At 56.6% G+C, this 15,526-nt stretch overlaps 1 protein-coding gene, 1 long non-coding RNA gene and 1 pseudogene across 5 annotated transcripts; 2 read left to right on the forward strand and 1 right to left on the reverse strand.

Moving 5' to 3' along the window:
* Nucleotides 1-1,555: 1,555 nt before the first annotated feature.
* Nucleotides 1,556-11,899, reverse strand: IFITM5 (interferon induced transmembrane protein 5). 4 transcript variants are annotated; one of them, XM_068978118.1, is made up of 3 exons: nucleotides 11,745-11,899; nucleotides 2,670-2,895; nucleotides 1,556-2,027 (listed from the first exon to the last, which is right to left on the reverse strand). In XM_068978118.1, exons 2-3 carry the CDS (start codon nucleotides 2,859-2,861, stop codon nucleotides 1,815-1,817), a joined length of 405 nt encoding a protein of 134 aa, XP_068834219.1. In that variant the 5' UTR covers nucleotides 2,862-2,895; nucleotides 11,745-11,899; the 3' UTR covers nucleotides 1,556-1,814. The 4 variants fall into 4 exon arrangements, with proteins under 4 accessions (XP_068834219.1, XP_068834216.1, XP_068834218.1 ...); XM_068978115.1 differs by having other exon boundaries at nucleotides 2,670-2,957; XM_068978117.1 differs by lacking the exon at nucleotides 11,745-11,899 and adding an exon at nucleotides 6,793-6,828 and having other exon boundaries at nucleotides 2,670-2,957.
* Nucleotides 5,297-6,371, forward strand: LOC138084045 (uncharacterized). Its single transcript, XR_011145198.1, has 3 exons — nucleotides 5,297-5,605; nucleotides 5,800-5,890; nucleotides 6,143-6,371. It is a non-coding gene; the product is annotated as an uncharacterized lncRNA (long non-coding RNA).
* Nucleotides 11,075-13,603, forward strand: LOC138082771 (interferon-induced transmembrane protein 1-like; annotated as a pseudogene).
* Nucleotides 13,604-15,526: the final 1,923 nt, after the last annotated feature.

The following is a 15,526-nucleotide window of genomic DNA, read 5'->3' on the forward strand; positions in this document are numbered from 1 at the left end:
GCGTGTGTGTGCACCCGCCTGTGCAGGGGAAGGGGCAACCCTCTGAGGGGCCTTAACAGGGCGGCAACGCGCGCGTGCTGCCTGGCTGACCCAGTCCGTGGCGGCCGCTGGATCAGGTCCCTTCCTGGGGCACGAAGCACTGCCGGTGCCCTCAGCTGTGCCTGGCTTAATGGCACGCTCTCTGTCCTCACACCTGGGTGTGGGCTGGACACGCTGCTCCCCTCACCACATGTGGGCACCAGCAGACCACCCCCTGCTTGGAGACCTGTATTCAGCTGCACACAGGCTCAGCCCAGCTCCCAGCCTCTGTGTCCAGCAATGGGTTGTTCCCTTCCCAGGTCAGACCTGCAGCTTAGTGTTGAAACACTGCCTCCATGCTAGTCTGAGCACTGGCCTTGTCCTTGGTCCCGTCCAGGACCAGCGCCCAGGAAGGGGCAGAACTCCTCCGCCCCAGGTCCCTCCAGCACAACCTCTGTCTCGGGCTGGCTCCGAGCAGCACACACTCGGCAGGGGCCTGGGGCACCGCTGGCCTGCAGCTGGGACCCATCGCTGCTGGCATGTGATGGAGACAGCTGGGCCAGCTGTGGGCTGTCACAGGAGGGGGGCCACTCCAGGGGCTCCAGGTAGAGCAGCTCCACAGAGACCTCCACCCCCAGCCCAGGCCGGGTGGGAAGGGACTATGGGTGGGGTGCTCAAAGCCCTGAGCCGCCCTGTGGTTAAGGCCCCTGCAATCAGCCTGCCCTGTCATTGGCCTGGCCACAGCAAGGCCCCAAGGGCCTCGCCCCCAGCCACACAGAGTGTGCGTACGTGTTTAGCAACCCCTTCTCTGGATCTGGTAGGGGACTGCATAGGAAGGTAGAATGATACGAGAACAGGCACGTGTGCCAGAGACACTTACAAATGTCCACACCCCAAGTGTCCCTCTCTGTACAGTTGTGCGTGTGGGGGGTGCTCCTGTGCATGTGTGTGTGATGGGCGTGTGCACAGATGGTGGTGTGACCGTGCCTATTTGCTTGTGTGTCTCTCTCCAGCCCCCCCGATCCAGGAGGGAGGGAGCCCACTGCTGGGACGGAGATCAATCAGAATTAAAGGAGTGTGAGGTCAGGAGGACAGCGTGACAAAGACAAGGGCAGCACAGGCCCAGCCACGGGCAGGAACATGCAGGGCAAGGGCGGATCTCACTGGCCAGGGACTCCCCTTAACACGCGTGCACACACGCTGACTCGAGGATGGGCACACACGTGGACTCAGAGACTCACCACACGTGTTCTGGAAGAGAGGCCACTAAACCACAGCGTGGCAGAGATCAAAAGCCCAAGTTCCCCAACTTCATTCTAAAATACTCAGGCGCCTCCGCCCAGAAGCCACAGGCTGCCTGGTGCCTGCACAAAGGGGACAGTCAGGGCACGGCCAAGCCAGCGGGACAGAGGGCCCCCGCGGATGCTGAGGGCGGTCCAGGGGCACTGGGCTGCGGTGGTCCCTAGGGTAGCTCCCCTCAGGAAGACGCCCTCCCCAGCCCCAGCCAGGAACAGTCCCAGAAGGCACTTTGTGGAACCAGGTCCTTTTAATTGAACAGCCGAGCCTGGTGAGTGGAGAAGGAGGAGCTGGCCTGAGGGCCGGGGCTTAGGGAACTGGGGGCATCGAGCTGAGGGGAAGCCCCTGAGGCCCGAGCGGAAGACCTTCAGAGTCAGTGTTAGGTGCCCGGGCTAGGGTGGGGGTGGGCCTCAGCCCTGTAGACGGTCAGGGCTCCAGGGGGCTGGGGTAGAGCCCTGGGGTTGGGGTCCCTGGTCAGGACAGGGACAGGGCCCGGCCTGTCAGTCATAGTCGGCGTCATCGAACTTGGTGCTGAAGAAGGCGGCGGAGCCCTTGGCCAGCCGAGACAGGTGCAGGGCGCCGGTCACCACCAGCACCAGGAGCAGGAGCGGTGGCACCAGCGCCCACATCGTGGCCAGGATGTTGTAGCACTTGGCCTTGGAGCCGAGACGCCGGGCTGCCTCCAGATCTCCGGCCACCTTCTGGTCTCGGGCCTGCGGAGCAGCAGCAGAGCCAGGGCTCCACAGGTTTGCGGGCACTGAGGGCCCCGCCACCCCCACCCCAGGCAGCCCCTGGGTCCGCACCTTGAGGGGCCCATGCTGGACCCAAAACCTGGCTGGAGGGGAGAGGCCTGAGGGGGTGCTGTCTGGCTGGACCCACTCCCTTCACTGCCCCCAGATGGACACATGGGCCTGACCTTCCCTGGGGGGTCTTGGGTGGTAAAGGGTTCAGCCCAAGGTGGGGCTGAAGGGAGCCTCTGCACCCTCCCACTCCAGTCAGTGGACTCAGTGGCCATCCCAAGCCAGTCCTTCCAGGACTCCCAAGGGTAGGAGTCCTCAGTGGTGCTGGGAGGCCGCCACCGCAGGAGCTGAAGCTAGGGAGCTATGCTAACGTGTGAAAAGCCCCATTTGAAAGAAGGGGCTCCCCTGGGATAGGCCCGATCTACCCTGGGTCCTTTGGGACAGACTAGACCCCCCCCCTTTCATTTTTCTGAACAGCAGTCAGAAGCCCTCGTGGGAGGCAGGCCTCTCCCCACAGTCAGGCTGAGCACAGCCCGCAGAGTCCTCCTGCACCCCGGCTTAATAAGCAGCCCCCACGAAATGCCCCTGGGCCCCCACGAAGCACCCCAGGCCCACCTTGATGGAGTAGGCCAGCGCCAGGAAGCCGAGGCAGCACAGGTTCAGGTAGAGGGTGCTGAACACCGACCAGATCAAGTGGTCTCGAGGTGGGGGTCGCGGCGCCCCCAGCGCCAGGGCCGTGTGGGCGCTGCCGTCGGCCCTGCGGGGCGTCGGGGCCCCGGGGTCCTCGCGGGGGTACGACGTGTCCATGGGTTCCAGCGCCGTCTCCTCGCGCGGACTCCTGCTTCGAGGGTGGGCGCCCCGCCGCTTATAGCCCCCGCCGCCGCCCGGCTGACCGGCCCGCCGCTAAATATAACGACAAATGACAGCCGGCCGAGCGCCGCCCCGCCCGCCGCGCCCGCGAGCCCACCGCCCGCCCGCAGGGAGCCCCGCCCCTCAGAGGGCTCCCCCCTCGCCGGGAAACGCTACCCCGCCGGCTGCCGGGCGCTGGGGCGCCGCCGGAGCGCCTCCTACGCTGGGGTCCAGCTGGGAGGCCCCCATCCAAGGCGGCCGGCCCAGGCACGCGGTGGCTGCGGTCTGCCCGCCAGAGCCCCCTCCCCCGCGGACAAAAGCGCGGGGCGGCGCCGGGTCAGGGCCGCTGGGGCTGGGTGCCGCCTTGGCTTCTGCTGTCCTCGGCAACGCCCAGATCACCGTCTGATCACCCGTGTCCAGCCTTACGGATATGACAGTCCCCGTGAGTGCCGGTGGGAGGAAGGAGGCCACGTCCAGGTGGAACTGGACAGTGCCAAGGAGAAAACGGAGTGTGGAGAGAGAAAGCTGGGGGTGCACGTGTTGGGGGGCGGGCTGTGCCCGGGCCCTACTCTTGGAGGCTGCAGGGAGCCCTCCTCCCCCTTGGCAGGCAGCTGCCGCTCAGGCTGGTTGCTTCTTCCTCCCCAGTCCAGAGCTCTTTGTGGCGGCTGAGCTTTTTATGTCTTAAGCCTGGTCTCACCTCCCTCCAGACGGCCCAGCAGCGTCTGTGTGCCTGCAAATCACGTGTATGTTAAGGGCCAGATTGGATGTGAGAGGTGGACCATAAAGCAAGCTGAGCACCAAAGAACTGATGCTTTTGAACTGTGGTGCTGGAGAAGACTCTTGAGAGTCCCTTGGACTGCAAGGAGATCAGACCAGTCCATCCTAAAGGAACTCAGTCTGAGTAATCATTGGAAGGACTGATGCTGAAGCTAAAACTCCAATACTCTGGCCACCTGATGCAGAGTTGACTCAGTGGAAGAGACCCCGATGCTGGGAAAGATTGAAGGCAGGAGGAGAAGGGGACGACAGAGGATGAGATGGTTGGATGGCATCACCGACTCGATGGACGTGAGTCTGAGCAGCTCCAGGAGTTGGTGATGGACGGGGAGGCCTGGGGTGCTGCAGTCCATGGGGATGCAGGGTCGGACACGACTGAGCGGCTGAACTGACTGACTGACTCAGATTGATATGACCAAGTGCCCGCTCCGTGGAGGAGGGCTCCTGGGTGCTCCAGCCTGCTCCTCTAAGGGAGACCTCAGGCTCCCAAACCTGCTGTCTGAGTTGGGACTGCTATAGCTAGTGCCCAGACCAGTGGCTCATAAATCATAGAAATGCATCTCTCACTTTTCTAAAGGCTTGAAGGTCTGAGATAAGGGTGCCAGCGTGGATGGGCCCTCATTGCAGACAGCCTGCTGCTCACTGGTGGAGGAGCTGAGGGAGGGATCCACCCTCGCGACCTTCTAACCTCCTGATACCATCACTTTAGGGTTTCAGTAGGGATTTGGGGGAACACAGGCATCCGCTCCACTGTGCCCTCTGCCCAGTCCCCGCCCCCGGCACAGGCGGTGGCCACCGGCCACCTTGTGTGATGGTCCTTTTCTGCACCCTTTACCTGCCGCTGGAGGATGTGAGCGACGAGACACGTCGTCTTCTTTCTCTCATCAGAGCCAGCTTATCCTCTGCCTGTAAGTCTTTGAGCAGCCCTTCAAGAAGCTGTATCAGATGTGCCTTAATCTTTGTATTACTCATTTCTTAAAGGCGTTTTAATCTATTGGGCTTTAATTATACCTCCCTCACCCATCCAGCTCCACCCATTCCCCTGCCCCTTCTGCCCCTCACACCAAATCCGCTTGGTCCCAATTCCAGGATGGGCAGAATCTCAGCGCCACTGAGGCCGAGTCAAGCGCCCTTCCCCTGGATTAGCGCAGCCGCTCTGCCTTCCCTCTACAGCAGCCAGAGCGGGCTTGTTACAGCAGGAAGCACATGCTCCGTTCAACTTCTTTGACTCAGGAAATCTGCTTTCAGGCCCACCCCTTAGGCGATCTTGTCTGTTTGGAATATCCCTCGCAAATGACCATTCTATTCTAGGTTGTTTACTGAGACTTCGCCATTTTTGTGATGTACACAGCTTCTGGGGCAGCAGTTCTTAGATATAAATAAACAGTTGTGCCGGCAGGTGGCGAGCTCCTTTCTTATATCTAACCCTTGGGTTCTCTCTGAGACGAACTAATACCTCAAAAGAACTTGCCTCTGAGATGCAGATTGTGCGTGTGTGTGGTGTACCTCGCTGCTCAGTTTTCTTGGGTTTGAGGAGCAATCTGGAGTCAATGTAACCAATTCTATAATCACCTTACCCTAACATGTGAGTCCTTAGGTCAGGAGGCAAATGGTGTAACAGCTCTCAAGTGCTTAATCTGCACTACCAGGTTTTGCTGCTTGTTTTTCTAACTTGCAAGCTTTGCTTTCCCAGTAGGACTTGCACTAGACCCAGTCCAGCTTAAACTGGCAGTAACTCACTTCGAGATCCAGTTCAGTTTTTAAATGAGACCCAGCCTGCCTCCGGATGGTAAACACCAACAGTTCCTAACATGGAGTCTGAGGACTGGGAGAGGATTGGACCAGCAGAACTCCACACGTGAAGAGTACAGCCAGGGGCTCCACACCGACCAGAAACTGTGTTGGGACTCACAGTCCCCACCTAGGTGCTGAGACAGATTTGGGGGGCTGGGGTTTTACATCCAAAATAGGGAACTCTGAAAGCTGTGGCTGGGGGGCCTCCCAGTGAGAGACTGGTTGCCCAGTGCAACCAAGGCAAGGCGTGGGTGCCCAAGGGGTTGGGGGGGAGGGTGTCTATGTCTCCACTGTCCCAAAACGTCCTCCTTCCCTGCCTCGTTAGGAAAGATACATCCTTCACACTCAGAAAAATTCAGATCTCGAGTCTGGTCCAGAAGACAGAAAGATGCTGTGAGGACACTGCTCCCTGGTGGGTGAGTGGCCGGCGAAGGGGCCTGAGCTGAGGGAGGGTGGGCCCCGGGGCTCCTGGGGAGGCTGAGAGTCTGGGAGGAAGAGATGGAGGCCCCAGGAGGGGGGGGCCCACTGGGCACTGGCCTGCTCAGGCCCTAGGGGATGGGCAGGGGTGGGTGCCCATCGGGAAGGATGGGCACTGCGGTCCAGCAGGGGGGCCCCTGAGTCACGGCCCCTGGTTGTCACCTGGACCCTCACCACCTCTCCTCCCCTAGTCTAGGGACCAGAAGATGGTGGCCAGAGCCACGCTCCACTGCCAAGTGCCTGGACGTCTGCGCCCTGGGCCTGGGCCTCCTTCTGACCATCAGGGTGATTGTTCTTGCGTGTGCACACCTGACTGCCACCAGAGGACTTTGTAGTTTGTGCAGGATAGCAGAGGCTATTGCCCCTGGCAGGCGCCCCACGGGGCCCCCTGTCCACTGCTGGTCCTGCCCCTGAGGCCATGGCCCTGCCCTTGTCCCCACCCTTTTATAAAGCAGTTTATACCTGAATAAAGCAGTCGTTGGAAGGACTGATGCTGAAGCTGAAGCTCTAATACTTTGCCACCTAATGTAAAGAGCCGATTCATTGGAAAAGACCCAGAAGCTGTGAAAGATTGAGCGCAGGAGGAAAGGGGGCAACAGAGGATGAGGTGGTTGGGTGGCATCACCGACTCAATACCCATGAGTTTGAGGGAGATAGTGAAGGACAGGGGAGTCTGGCATGCTGCAGTTCATGGGGTCCCAGAGAGTTGGGCATGACTTGGGAACTAAACAACAATACCTGTCGACAATTGAATCCAATACGCGTGCTAAGTCACTTTAGTCGTGTCTGGCTCTGTGCGACCCTATGGACCTAGCGCCACCTGGGAATGCCCTCTTCTTACCTAGAGCAGACAGGAGGCTCCTTCCCCCAGCATCCTGCTGGCCAAATGCTCCACCCTTGGGAACTTCAGCTATGCGGAGGGCTGGCAGAGCAGCCAAGGAGAGAAAGGCTTTTATGCTCAGTGGCTCAGTTGTGTCCAGCTCTCTGTGACTGCATGACTGCAGCCCACCAGGCTCCTCTCTCCATGGGATGCTCCAGGCAAAAGTACTGGAGTGGGTTGCCATTTCATCCTCCAGGGGATTTTCCCAACCGGGATCAAACTCTCATCTCCCGCACTGGCAGGCAGATTCTGTACCACCAAGCCACAGAGGAAGCCCCAGAATGGTAGCAAATCTGAAATTTGTTTTGAAAACTCTACCTTATTGAAAGGGTGAGATTTTTCATACTCAACATGGCTAATTACAGGGCTTCCCTGGTGGATCAAGATGGCTCAAGGAGACCTGGGTTCGATCCCTGGGTGAGGAAGATCCCCTGAAGAAGATAATGGCAACCCACTCCAGTACTCTTGCCTGGAGAATTCCATGGACAGAGGAGCCTGGCAGGCTACAGTCCATGGGGTCACAAAGTGTTGGACATGACTGAGCGACTAAGACCTTGGCTTTGATGGCTAACTATATGACCCAAAACATTTAAACCTATTCCCATGTATCATATTCATGTTCCAAACACAAATTAATCCTACCCAGCACTGGAATTGGCACACATGTCAATTCTACTGCGAAACAGATGGGAGACAGTAAGATAACAATGAAACCGTATCAAAGAGACGGAGAGTAACAGAATATCTAGATACAGTCAGCATCTCTCTTCTGAACCCTAGAAGAAAGTTTCACTGTTCTGCCTGATTTTCTCTAATGGGTCTGGGCATTGCGATGCCATCTCATTTTGGATGTAACCGTGAAGTCATCTATTAGCTGCACCTACGCGAAACTGGAAACGAACAGAGACGGTTCTGTCACTTCTGAGGCTGCATCCAAGTCCTGCGTTTCGGACTCTTTTGTCGACCATGATGGCTACTCCATTTCTTCTAAGGGATTCCTGCCCACAGTAGTAGATATAATGGTCATCTGAGTTAAATTCAGCCATTCCAGTCCATCTTAGTTCGCTGATTCCTAGAATGTCGACATTCACTCTTGCCATCTCCTGTTTGACCACTTCCAACTTGCCTTGATTCACGGACCTGACATTCCAGGTTCCTATGGAATACTGCTCTTTACAGCATTAGACCTTGCTTCTATCACCAGTCACATCCACAACTGGGTATTGTTTTTCTTTGGCTCCATCCCTTCAGTCTTTCTGGATTTATTTCTCCACTGAGCTCCAGTAACATATTAGGCACCTAACGACCTGAGGAATTCATCTTTCAGAGTCCTATCTTTTTACCTTTTTGTGCTGTTCATGGGGTTCTCAAGGCAAGAATACTGAAGTGGTTTGCCATTCCCTTCTCCAGTGGACCACGTTCTGTCAGATCTCTCCACCATGACCCGTCCATCTTGGGTGGCCCCACACGGCATGGCTTAGTTTCGTTGAGTTAGACAAGGCTGTGGTCCATGTGATCAGATTGGCTAGTTGTCTGTGATTGTGGTTTTCAGTCTGTCTGCCCTCTGATCCCCTTCCTGTTCGTTTCCAAGTCAAACCATTCGATATCACGGTAATCCAAGTCTATGCCCCGACCAGTAACGCTGAAGAAGCTGAAGTTGAACGGTTCTACGAAGACCTACAAGACCCTTTAGAACTAACACCCAAAAAAGATGTGCTTTTCATTATAGGGGACTGGAATGCAAAAGTAGGAAGTCAGGAAACACCTGGAGTAACAGGCAAATTTGGCCTTGGAATGCGGAATGAAGCAGGGCAAAGGCTAATAGAGTTTTCCCAAGAGAGCGCACTGGTCATAGCAAACACCTTCCTCCAACAACACAGGAGAAACCTCTACACATGGACATCACCAGATGGTCAACACCGAAATCAGATTGATTATATTCTTTGCAGCCAAAGATGGAGAAGCTCTATATAGTCAGCAAAAACAAAACTGGGAGCTGTCTGTAGCTCAGATCATGAACTCCTTATTGCCAAATTCAGACTTAAATTGAAGAAAGTAGGGAAAACCACTAGACCATTCAGGTATGACCTAAATCAAATCCCTTATGATTTATACAGTGGAAGTGAGAAATAGATTTAAGGGACTAGATCTGATAGAGTGCCTGATGAACTATGGAATGAGGTTCGTGACATTGTACAGGAGACAGGGATTAAGACTATCCCCATGGGAAAGAAATGCAAAAAAGCAAAATGATTGTCTGAGGAGGCCTTACAAATAGCCGTGAAAAGAAGAGAAGTGAAAAACAAAGGAGAAAAGGAAAGATATTCCCATCTGAATGCAGAGTTCCAAAGAATAGCAAGGAGAGATAAAAAAAAGCCTTCCTCAGTGATCAATGCAAAGAAACAGAGGAAAACAACAGAATGGGAAAGACTAGAGATCTCTTCAAGAAAATTAGAGATACCAAGGGAACATTTCATGCAAAGATGGGCTCGATAAAGGACAGAAATGGTAGGGACCTAACAGAAGCAGAAGATCTTAGGAAGAGGTGGCAAGAATACACAGAAGAACTGTACAAAAAAGATCTTCATGACCCAGATAATCACGATGGTGTGGTCACTCACCTAGAGACAGACCTCCTGGAATGTGAAGTCAAGTGGGCCTTAGGAAGCATCACTACAAACAAAGCTAGTGGAGGTGATGGAATTCCAGTTGAGCTATTTCAAATCCTGAAAGCTGATGCTGTGAAAGTGCTGCACTCAATATGCCAGCACATTTGGAAAACTCAGCAGTGGCCACAGGACTGGAAAAGGTCAGTTTTCATTCCAATCCCAAAGAAAGGCAATGCCAAAGAATGCTCAAACTACCGCACAATTGCACTCATCACAAATGCTAGTAAAGTAATGCTCAAAATTCTCCAAACCAGGCTTCAGCAATACGTGAACCATGAACTCCCAGACGTTCAAGCTAGTTTTGGAAAAAACAGAGGAACCAGAGATCAAATTGCCAACATCCGCTGGATCATGGAAAAAGCAAGAGAGTTCCAGAAAAACATCTATTTCTGCTTTATTGACTATGCCAAAGCCTTTGACTGTGTGGATCACAATAAACTGTGGAAAATTCTGAGAGAGATGGGAATACCAGACCACCTGACCTGCTTCTTGAGAAATCTGTATGCAGGTCAGGAAGCAGCAGTTAGAACTGGACATGGAACAACAGACTGTTTCCAAATAGGAAAAGGAGTACATCAAGGCTGTATATTGTCACCCTGCTTATTTAACTTCTATGCAGAGTACATCATGAGAACCACTGGACTGGAAGAAGCACAAGCTGGAATCAAGATTGCCGGGAGAAATATCAATAACCTCAGATATGCAGATGACAACACCCTTATGGCAGAAAGTGAAGAGGAACTAAAAAGCCTCTTGATGAAAATGAAGGAGGAGAGTGAAAAAGTTGGCTTAAAGCTCAATATTCAGAAAACGAAGATCATGGCTTCTGGTCCCATCACTTCATGGGAAATAGATGGGAAAACAGGGGAAACAGTGTCAGGCTTTATTTTGGGGGGCTCCAGAATCACTGCAGATGGTGACTGCAGCCATGAAATTAAAAGACACTTACTCCTTATAAGAAAAGTTATGACCAACCTAGATAGCATACTGAAAAGCAGAGACATTACTTTGCCAACAAAGGTCCGTCTAGTCAAGGCTATGGTTTTTCCTGTGGTCGTGTATGGATGTGAGAGTTGGACTGTGAATAAAGCTGAGCGCCGAAGAATTGATGCTTTTGAACTGTGGTGTTGGGGAAGACTCTTGAGAGTTCCTTGGACTGCAAGGAGATCCAACCAGTCCATTCTAAAGGAGATCAGTCCCGGGTTTTCACTGGAAGGACTGATGCTAAAGCTGAAACTCCAATACTTTGGCCACCTCATGGAAAGAGTTGACTCATTGGAAAAGACCCTGATGCTGGGAAGGATTGGGGGCAGGAGGAGAAGGGGACGACAGAGGATGAGATGGCTGGATGGCATCACAGACTCGATGGACATGAGTCTGAGTGAACTCCGGGAGATGGTGACGGACAGGGAGGCCTGGCGTGCTGCGGTTCATGGGGTCGCAAAGAGTCGGAGACGACTGAGCGACTGAACTGAACTGAACACAAAACTGGAAAACGCTATCTATAAAGAGTTCTGCAAACATGGAATCATGATGTGCAGTATGTTTTTTCTGGCTTCATCTCTGCTAGAAAGATGAAAGTGAGTCTCTAATTATGGCAAAATGTAGCTTCCCTCATGGAGAAGGCAATGGAACCCCACTCCAGTACTCTTGCCTGGAAAATCCCATGGATGGAGGAGCCTGGTGGGCTGCAGTCCATGGGGTCGCTAAGAGTCAGACATGACTGAGCAACTTCACTTTCACTTTTCACTTTCAAGCATTGGGGAAGGAAATGGCAACCCACTCCAGTGTTCTTGCCTAGAGAATCCCAGGGGCAGGGAAGCCTGGTGGGCTGCCGTCTATGGGGTCGCACAGAGTCGGACACGACTGAAGCGACTTAGCAGCAGCAGCAGCTTCCCTCATTGGCCACACACCCTTGGGCTGACATTCAGACTAAAGAATTCTTCACATCAAATGAAATTGGAATAATAGCTATAAAACATATTAAACACCAAAAGCTGCCTAAAACACTGTTGTTTATTCTGAATGAGAAGGAGCAGTGTAAAAATCAATTGTTACCAACTTGCCTAGAGGGATCCTTAAAACAAGTCAAATGAGTATTATTCAGCCTTCAGAAGGAAGGGAATCCACGCCACAGTGTGGATGGACCTTGAGGACAACATGCTCAGAGGAGTCAGCCAGTCACCAAACAACACATCCTGTCTGACTCCACTCACACAAGGACCCTGGAGGGGTCAGACTCACCGACACAGGAAGTAGACGGTGGGCCAGGGGCTGCAGGAGGGCAGCGGAGGGGAGTGAGTGCTTCCGGGGACAGAGTGTCCCTCTGGGAGGGGGAGCAGGTCCCGGAGGCGGACGGTGCTGCCGGCTGCCCCACAGTGTGAACGGGCGCGGCCGAGACGGTCAGCTTTCCGTGTGTTTCACCACAGTTAAGAAAAGGACAAAGTCTCGCTTCGATAATCTGATTAATGATCAGCTCCAGTGATCTCCCCGGGTTGGAAACCAGGCCTCTGTTTAGCCGGAAGGGCTGCTGGCAGGACCTTGGCACTAGCAGTGCCACCCAGAGAGAATTGGGGCCATAAAATCACATTGAGGCCTCAGGCATCTGTTCCACCCAACAAGGTCCCAGACAATGCAACCAATTCAGAAACAAAAGGAGACAGAAAGTACTGAGAAATAAAAACTCACCCAGAATGGGACCGCCCACTGAAATCCACTGGCATCTCAGACTACAAAACGGGGAACTCATTTCTCAGCCTTTCCCTGTACACTCAGCACATCGATCCCCTACACAGACGCGCTCAGGAGGAGCACGGGGCGGCCGTGCTGGGGGCCCCAGAGCCCGGCGCCCGTGACGACCACGGTGATCAACATCCGCAGCGACACCGCCGTGCCCGACCACATCGTGTGGTCCCTGTTCAACACCATCTGCGTGAACTGGTGCTGCCTGGGCTTCGTGGCATTCGCCTACTCTGTGAAGGTGGGTGGGCACCTGGGGCGTCTCCAGAAAGTGCTGGGAGCCTGGAGAGGCCCAGCCCGATGGCGCATGCACTGGGGAGCCCCTGGAGACGCCCCAGCCCGGATGGCACGTGCACTGGGGAGCCCCTGGAAACGCCCCAGCCCGGATGGCGCATGCACTGGGGAGCCCCTGGAGACGCCCCAGCCCGGATGGCACGTGCACTGGGCAGCCCCTGGCGACGCCCCAGCCGGGATGGTGCGTGCACTGGGGAGCCCCTGGAGATGCCCCAGCCCGGATGGTGCGTGCACTGGGGAGCCCCCGTGTGTGCGGGTCTGTGTGCATGCTCTTTGGGTGTGTGTGCTGTGTGTGTGTGTGTGTGTGTGTGTGTGTGTGTGGCTTGGGGGATCGTTCCCAGTGAGACTCATGGCGAGGCTGCCTGGGTTCACATGCGGTGGAGCTGAGGGTCTGTGTCTCTCACATGCCAAGACGGCCTCCTTCCCAGCCTCATCAGGGAAGGCGCAGCCTTCACACTCAGCTTCAGAACTCGAGTCTGGTCCGGAAACAAGGGAGGTGCTGCAAGGACCCTGGCCCCTGGTGGGTGACTGGCCGGTGAAGGGGCCTGAGAAAGGGAGGCTGAGCCCTGGGGCTCCTGGAGAGGCTGACTCTCTGTGAGGACACAGACAGAGGCCCCAAGAGGAGAGGGTCTCACTGCCACTGTCCTGTTCAGACTCCAGGGAACGGGAGTGTGAGGGCCCATCGGGTGACTGGGACCAGCAGGGGGGGGCCTGAGCCACAGGCCTGGCGGTCCCTGGACCCTCACCACCTCTCCTCCTCCAGTCTAGGGACCGGAAGATGGTCGGCGACATCACTGGGGCCCAGAGCTACGCCTCCACCGCCAAGTGCCTGAACATCTGGGCCCTGGTCCTGGGCATCTTTCTGACCATTGGATCGATCGTTGTTCTCGTGTTCATCTACGTGGCAGTCTACCGTACGGCTTTGGAGATAATGAAAAATAGAGGCTACTAGCCGCTGTCAGGGCCTCCACCGTCCTTGGTGGCTTTGCACCCGAGGCATGGGCCCGCCCCGCTCCCAACCCATAGGCAGCAGTTTATAGACACAGATTGTCAACCGCTGAATCAATAAAGTGCCCTTGTCTGTGAAGCTGCTGTGATGTCTCCTGCGGAGGGGACACTGCTGTGACCCTGGCGGCCTCTGGGGAGCCCAGAGCGGTCAGCTGCGGGCTGACTGAGAAGGCCAGAGCAGAGCTGGTGACCCCACCCTGGTCAACAGGAACCCCCAGAGGAAAGACCCCTTCCTCCCCTCAAAACCAGCAGGCCCTGCTGGGTGGAAGGGCCTCGCACACACTGGGGACCCTGGGACATTGTTGTGAGCCTGGGATGCAGACGGGGAGACGGGGGCCCTCCTAGCCCAGTGTGGGGAGAGACACCCGGACAGGTATCCCCGTCTCTGACGCCCCAGGGGGAGCGGGTGGGGGGCCACACCCCAGCTGCGGAGCCGCTGTGCCCTGCAAGGGTGTCCTGGGTGTCACCCAGAGAGGCTGGAGGAGTCCAGCAGCCACAGGCTGCTGCTGGGGAGTGAGCCGTCCACACGCCCTTTGGGGACCCAGGCTCTCCCGGGCTCACTCGGGTCCCAGGGCTAGTCCTGCCCGGCTCTCACGGAAGTCAGCAGCTCTTCATAGTGGGTTCCCCTCCTCCTGGCACTCAGAGGGGATGGACGCCCAGTCCCCACTGGGCCCTCCCTGGGAGCCAGGCTGGTCTGGATCCTCCCTGGAGGACGGTGACTCGGATGAGGTCGCCCACTCTCTCTTGGGTCCCACACGCGAGCACAGGGGCTCAGCCTCAGGGACGCTGTGTCCTGCAGGAGAGGCTGGCAGACTGCCTCTCTGAGTCCAGGAAGGACGGTCTCCCAGGCAGGGACGAGGGGGACAGCTATGTGACCCTGACCCCTGACCTGTGAACCCACAACCCTGGCAGGCCCTAGGGGGTCCCCACATCCTCTCAGGTGGGCAGCAATCCTGAGGGCTGGTGGCACTGAGTGTAGCCCGCCTGAGCTTCACCGATTTGCGGTGAGGGTCCTGCTAGGTGGGAAGCCCCCAGGTGCAAGCCGCAAAGGCCCGTGTTCCGGACCTTCTGAAAATTCACAGGAGGCCCGAGGCATCAAGCAGGGGAAACTGAGGGACCTTCCCTCGACGGCTCTGGGAGCTGACGGCCAGGCTGTGAGCAGCTGTGGTCCTCGGAGCCACATCCTGGCCTGGTTCCAGGGGACAGTCCCGTGTCCTCTGTCAGCTGTGGGTGACCTGGGCTGGGCTGAAAGAGTTGGGGGAGCAGGAGGACAGAGTGGGGAGGTTGGAGCCCTGGGCCAGGGTGACAGGGGGTCCCTTTTCCAAGGAGCCCGTGGGGAGAAGGCCCTGCCTCTGCTTTGCCTGGACTGGGCCTCAGAGGAACTGAGAAGACAGGGCTCCTTAAGATGCCAGGTTTGGTCCCAGCCTGGGGAGGGCAGAGCAGGGCAGATGAGTCCCAGGCTGGGGGTGGGCAGGCGTGCCCCTGGCCCCTTCCTGTTGCTGCTGGCACGGGAAGATTCTGCCTCCCCAGCCCACCCAGCGGGGTCTGCGCCGCTGGGCAGCGCCCCTGCCAGCTCCAGGGCTTTGCCGGCTGCTGGCTCTCCCCCGCCTTGGAGGAAGTCCTTCCCGACCCTGAGGGGCGTGCCTGCCAGCCTCCGCCAGGACTTCCTTGGTGCTGCCCCTCGTGCTCACGGGTGTCAGACCCACAGGGAGAGGGGCTCCCTCCTGGCCCACCCTGGGATCGCAGCCTCCCCGCAGCCTCCCCCAGTCAGGGGGCTGGGGTAGGCACAGACTGGGGAGGGGACCCACATGAGGAGTCAGGGGACGAGGGGGTGGCTCCGCCGCCCCTCTACACGCCCCGGCCCAGATGGGGGTGGGCGGGTCTGCCCTGCCCCTCGAGTGCCCCCGTGTCTGGAGGCCATGGCAGAAGAAGGATGGGGCTGGTGTCGAGGGCAGGGCAGGGCAGGGGCCTCTCCTCTAGCTGAG

The sequence above is a fragment of the Capricornis sumatraensis genome, chromosome 8 (genome assembly GCF_032405125.1).
Source record: "Capricornis sumatraensis isolate serow.1 chromosome 8, serow.2, whole genome shotgun sequence".
Taxonomy (NCBI): domain Eukaryota; kingdom Metazoa; phylum Chordata; class Mammalia; order Artiodactyla; family Bovidae; genus Capricornis; species Capricornis sumatraensis.